This window comes from Pinus tabuliformis, chromosome 9 (genome assembly GCF_031772625.1).
Source record: "Pinus tabuliformis cultivar Carrire ecotype Pingquan chromosome 9, CPIR1, whole genome shotgun sequence".
Classification (NCBI taxonomy): domain Eukaryota; kingdom Viridiplantae; phylum Streptophyta; class Pinopsida; order Pinales; family Pinaceae; genus Pinus; species Pinus tabuliformis.
Window position 1 is genome coordinate 452953968 of NC_142307.1, and position 5546 is coordinate 452959513.

At 33.4% G+C, this 5546-nt stretch overlaps 1 protein-coding gene across 1 annotated transcript; it reads left to right on the top strand.

Annotated features, from left to right (window-relative positions):
- Window positions 1-1943: 1943 nt before the first annotated feature.
- On the top strand, window positions 1944-4272 carry LOC149149154 (epoxide hydrolase 2-like). Its single transcript, XM_089438420.1, has 5 exons — window positions 1944-2196; window positions 2601-2812; window positions 3097-3264; window positions 3370-3617; window positions 3727-4272. Exons 1-5 carry the CDS (start codon window positions 2127-2129, stop codon window positions 3971-3973), a joined length of 945 nt encoding a protein of 314 aa, XP_089294546.1. The 5' UTR covers window positions 1944-2126; the 3' UTR covers window positions 3974-4272.
- The last annotated feature ends 1274 nt before the right edge of the window (window positions 4273-5546 follow it).

Genomic DNA, 5546 nt, shown 5'->3' on the forward strand with positions numbered 1-5546 from the left:
CAAATTCAAAAGAGGATCTAGAGTGTCCCAAATTCCTATTTATTTTATGTTTTTGTTCTCTACCCCTAATAGCATTTTTATTCCTAATTATTGCCAATTTTCCATCCTTTTTGACTTTTTCCGTTTGAATTTCCTTCCTTGATTCAAATTGTTCTTGTAGAATGAGGTCTTCATTTATAAACATATCCAACCTTTTTAAATTCAGAGTTTTACTAATCATGTGATATTTATGGTCATTGAAGCTTACCTTAACATGAGTTAATGTATCTTTATGCTCAATTATTTTATCTGACCTCTTTGCACCTATGGGGCAAAGAGTTTAAATATGTAATTTTTTTTAGTTCTTCCTTGACTATCTCTAGTGTGCACTCATCTTTATTCTCTTTTATGCCAAAAATTATGAAGTTTTAGGCTCCTTCGTTACACTCTTGATTTAACTCTATGAGCTTATTGATTTCCTTTTTGACAAGTTTGATATCCAATTTACTTTCCAAATTGTTTAGTGTCAAATTATTAATTAGCTCTTCTACGAGCTCTTTAATCTTATCCCTCAAATTATGATTATTCTATATTATCATCATCTCCTCTTTATATTGATTGTGTTTTTATGGCTTTATTTTTTTATTTCTTGTAATCCAACTCAAGTTTTCTACAAGTGAGTCTCCAATCTTAATATTCTATTGTGTGTTTGTATATGGATTTTGTTTTTTAAAGATTTAAACTTATTATCAAGCATTGCCTCTCACTTTATTTAGAATTTGACTTCTCTCTTCTTTATGTGTTTTTGATAATTTTATATTATTTATAATAATTATCTAAAGTTATTTTGTTAAGTCTTCCTTTGAGAAGTTTTGGTAAATGTAAAAATTATTCATATTAAAATACAAATTAAATAAATAATAAACAAAAATGAGAGAAATAACTTGTGAACCTAATCAGGTCAATAGACTTTTTCATTGTTTGAATTAAAATAAGAACCTAGGCATGGCACAAATAAGTAAATTCGAGGAAGCTTCAATTATTTTTATTGGTTTCAACGATAAACTCCTCCAATTTCCTAAGAGAATGGTCCTATGAAGCAACATATTATCAAAATCTGAAAATTGAACTTCCTTTTATCACCCTCTGACATTGATTTTTTGGCTTAAGGGGTTGCAATATGGCTAAGCAAAAACCTTAGAAATGTTACCATAATACAAGAAACGGGGTCCGAGTCTCATATGAGTGGTTGCTTAGTTGGATCTAATTACTACCCAAGAATAGAGATCACCTTGTCACAAGAAATTCATTTGTGTGCACCAAAGTCCACTTCAGTAAATGCTAAAGTATAAGAAGCATGTGCGGGTAACAAATCTATGTACCAAAGAATACAAAGTCTCACATTCATGCATAAAGCTTGCAATCTGTAAAGCTCCAACTCGATTATACACAACTATATTTACAATATTTTTAGAATACAGATCCACATTTTCTCCTAGTTATTAAGTCATTACAGATATACATTTAATATCTTGTTGCATATTTTTATTTACGAGGTGGGAAACCTATCATAATTTAATTGTCAAATTAACAGTGGGGCAGTCATTATTGGCTTCGATATGATAATGTAGGTCGACTCATTACTTTTACTGAAAGAAAACCACGCTACCTGTAATTAGCTTTTGGTGATCTATAAGAAGACAGACTTTCATCTCTGCTAGATACCTCTATGTCTTGAGCGGTTAACCTGTTTCTTTATATCAAGAAAAAAAAAACAAGATATTAGCCCAAAAAAAACAATTTTAAAACAATACTCCATCCCCAAACTTTATATATAATTTTTGCATTTTATTATGTTAAATTGAAAAAGGGTATATTTTCATTTTGTCACTTGACAATTCTGAGTGGCCTTGAAAAAGGCGTTGTGGATAAACTTATTTCAAATGAAGGTTATTGTTCAAAGAATTGTAAAGGTCGCTTTCAAAGCTGACATAGACACAATATTGCAAGGGAGAGTTAAGCATCTTGCAGACTACATTCAATGAACCGCATTTCTTCGACTCTCATCACATAATTTACTGTTCTTCTTCTGTTCACCACTGGCGCAGATTTAAGTTTTCAGGCCATCTAAGATCAATCCATCAGCAATGGACAAAATACAACACAAGCAAGTCGATGTTGGAAGGCTCAATTTACATGTTGCAGAGATTGGATCAGGTACTGATTCCCATCTCAAACAATGCCCTCAAGTAATAGATTGCAGGTTGGAGTTGTGTTAGTGGGTATTATATCTGTTTCAATCTTGAATAGGCACAGATTGTTATTTTCAGGGTTTCTGTGGGTTTTAAATCTGTTTCAGTTTAAGTAAGTGAATATTCTTTGTGGGTTTTATATCTGTTTCAATTTTGAGTAGACACATATTGTTATATTCACTGTTAAGATGAATCTGTGTGCCTTATATCTATTTCAAATTTGTTTAGGCACAAACTGTTTGTTGGTTTTACATCTGTTTCAAGTTTAAATAGGCGCACCTTGTTATACAGGGTTAAGATAAATCTCTGCTAGTAAGTTTTAGATTTTTCCAATTTTGAATTAGAACACATTCCTATAATTGTGTGCAGGTCCAGCAGTGCTGTTACTACATGGATTTCCAGAGATATGGTATTCATGGCGTTATCAGATGACAGCATTGGCAGAGGCAGGGTTTCATGCAATTGCTCCCGATCTTCGAGGCTATGGGCTCTCTGACCAGCCCTCTGAACCAGAGAAAGCTACATTCTTTGACATTGTTGAAGACTTGGTTGGTCTTCTTGATGCTCTGGGTATTGAGAAAGTAAGTTTATGGTTTGGCCTTCTAGTCCCAGTCAGAGTGCCTAGAGAGGCAAAGTGTAAACTTCAAGGTTATAGAGTATTCTTACACCTCAATGTTATAAGATGCAAATATATTGAGAGGTTTGCAGTTAGAGTGTTAGTTCCTCTAATAGATCAGCATGGATGTATGGTAGGTTGTCTTGGACTATATTGATTCTTATTTATAATCATGCACAGGATAGTGTTGTGGAGGTTCCTAACTATATTTTCTAACTCATATATCTGAAACGACTCTCCATGAATCAGGGGTTTGTTGTGGGGAAGGATTTTGGAGCAGCTATTGCATACTATTTTGATCTATGTCACCCGGATCGAGTGAAAGGAATTGTAACGTTGGGTGTACCTTACAGAAAACCTGGTGAATTTGCTAAAGCAGACTCGGCTCCGAAAGGTTTCTATGTTAGACATTGGCAGGTTTTCCTTTCCCCTCCCTCTCCCTAATATGCAATTAACAAGGAATTTGTATTGGGACATCCCTTATTGAATAGAATTTTCTGATCACATCCTTTGAATCGGTAGGAGCCAGGAAGAGGCTTGGCAGATTTTGGGCGTTTTGATGTAAAAACAGTTATAAGGAATATATATACACTTTTCTCTGGAAGTGAACTGCCTGTAGCAGAAGATGGTAAGGAGATAATGGATCTCTATGATCCTTCTACACCATTGCCACCTTGGTTCACTGAGGATGACCTTCAGATGTACTCAAGCCTGTATGAGAAATCTGGGTTTGTTTTCCCTCTGCAAGTTCCATACCTCTGCTGCAAAAGGTATATTTTTTCAGAGGGTTTTCCTTTTGCTTTCTTTTCAGTCCAAATCACCATGGGATGCTTCTGATATGCAAGCTAAAGATCTTTGTTCTGAACGTGTAATTTATAGGGATTGGGGGAAACTGTCCCATTTCAGGGACTGCACTGTTCAAGCTCCTTGCCTTCTGATAATGGGGAACAAAGATTATGTAATGAAATTTCCAGGGATGGAGTATTATATCAAGAGTGAAATGATCAAGTCTGACGTGCCCAATCTGGAGATCAAACATATTTCAGAAGGAAGCCATTTTGTTCAGGAACAGTTTCCAGAAGAAGTGAATAAGCTTCTCGTTGGCTTCCTGAATCAGCATCTGTGAGCAGTAGATATACACTGGTTAGACAACTTCTGTGAGCAGTAGATATACACTGGTGAGACAACTGCAAATGGATTCTAAACACTAAAATTCCAGAGGCCAGAGTTGGTGATATACATTGGTGAGACAACTGCAAATGGATTCTAAACACTAAAATTCCAGAGGCCAGAGTTGGTGATGGGACTTGCTTTTAGAGAATAATTGGTGATTACACAAGGAAGAGAATATTTAGATTATGAAACTTTTTTAATTTATAAGTTTTGATATATACATATGAAATGTGGTGTGTTATTATCAGTTTAGATCCTTGTTCATTCTGGATTTTTCAAGTTTCTAAAGGGATATTTTTGTTTGAGTTGTATGGTTTTTAAAGGAGTTGTCTTTAGTGCAACTTTGTGGAAGCTTTTCCAGTGAGTTTTTCCGGTTAAATTTCTCTAAAATCTGGCAGCAATTTATTGAAATCACAAGGTTGATGGGTAATCCCAGCATAATCAAAGTGTCATCGGGGTTTTTCAAGGTGCTGAATCCAAATATTCTGTTAAAAAACTAATTTAAATAACACAAATCAAGATTTCACCTCAAATTTTTCCGCCGGATTCCGGCACCGAAAAGTCCAAAAAATCGCAATAAAAACAACTCCGTTTTTAAAAGTTAGATTGTAATCTCAGATTTCTGTAGGATATATCTATATATATATATATAAGTTTATCACATATATATCTATGTCAATATTTTTAATAATATATTTTTTTGATTTATTTATTTTCCTATTGTGGTGATTTGTTGTAGTATTCTAGGAGAGACCTAAGATTAAACCTAGCCACTGTCACTATAACATTAAGACAAAATCTTTCTAACAGTTATAATTTGTAATATTATGAAGAAGTTAGTCAAAATCTTGATTAGGGCCAGAAATGGTCCCCACTTCATTATTTTGTTGTCTAACCCTTTTAATTTTGGAAACCTTATATTTTATTGTATATTAACCCTTTTAATTTTGGAAACAAAGGTCTATTAGGTGCTTTGAATTTAGAGATTAATTTGAAGAAGGTCAACTAAATTAGTTATTAAAAAAACAAATTGAAAAGCTTATTCCCAAAATCTTCCATATTTTGACTCACCAAATTTTAGTTTTCTTCTTAATTTCACTTGTTGAGGCTTTTAATTTTACTATTAAATCTTAAATATTTAATGTGTTCACTTGTGATATTCCCATTCCTATCCTTTCCATCAGGCAAGGCAACTACTGGAGCTCCTAAATCTCCACCAAAGCTACTGTTTCCAAGCCCTACCTAAATATATTACTAAAAAATCCAAGTAGTAGAACAAGAGTCGCCCTTTTATTTCATTAGACACATTTTAAATGAGCTTTTTTCCTCTTATTCAAGGTATAATTAGTCAATTCATTATGGAAAATGGATTCTACTCATTTCTCTTTGAAATAAAATAATAAAGGGATAATACTCATTTCTATTTAAAGCAAATAAGGTAGGGATAATATATTCACAAGAGATTCCTATTTTTGAAGCTTTAATGGCTTTCCATTGAACTTAAATTTTGGCTTTGTAGAAGAAAT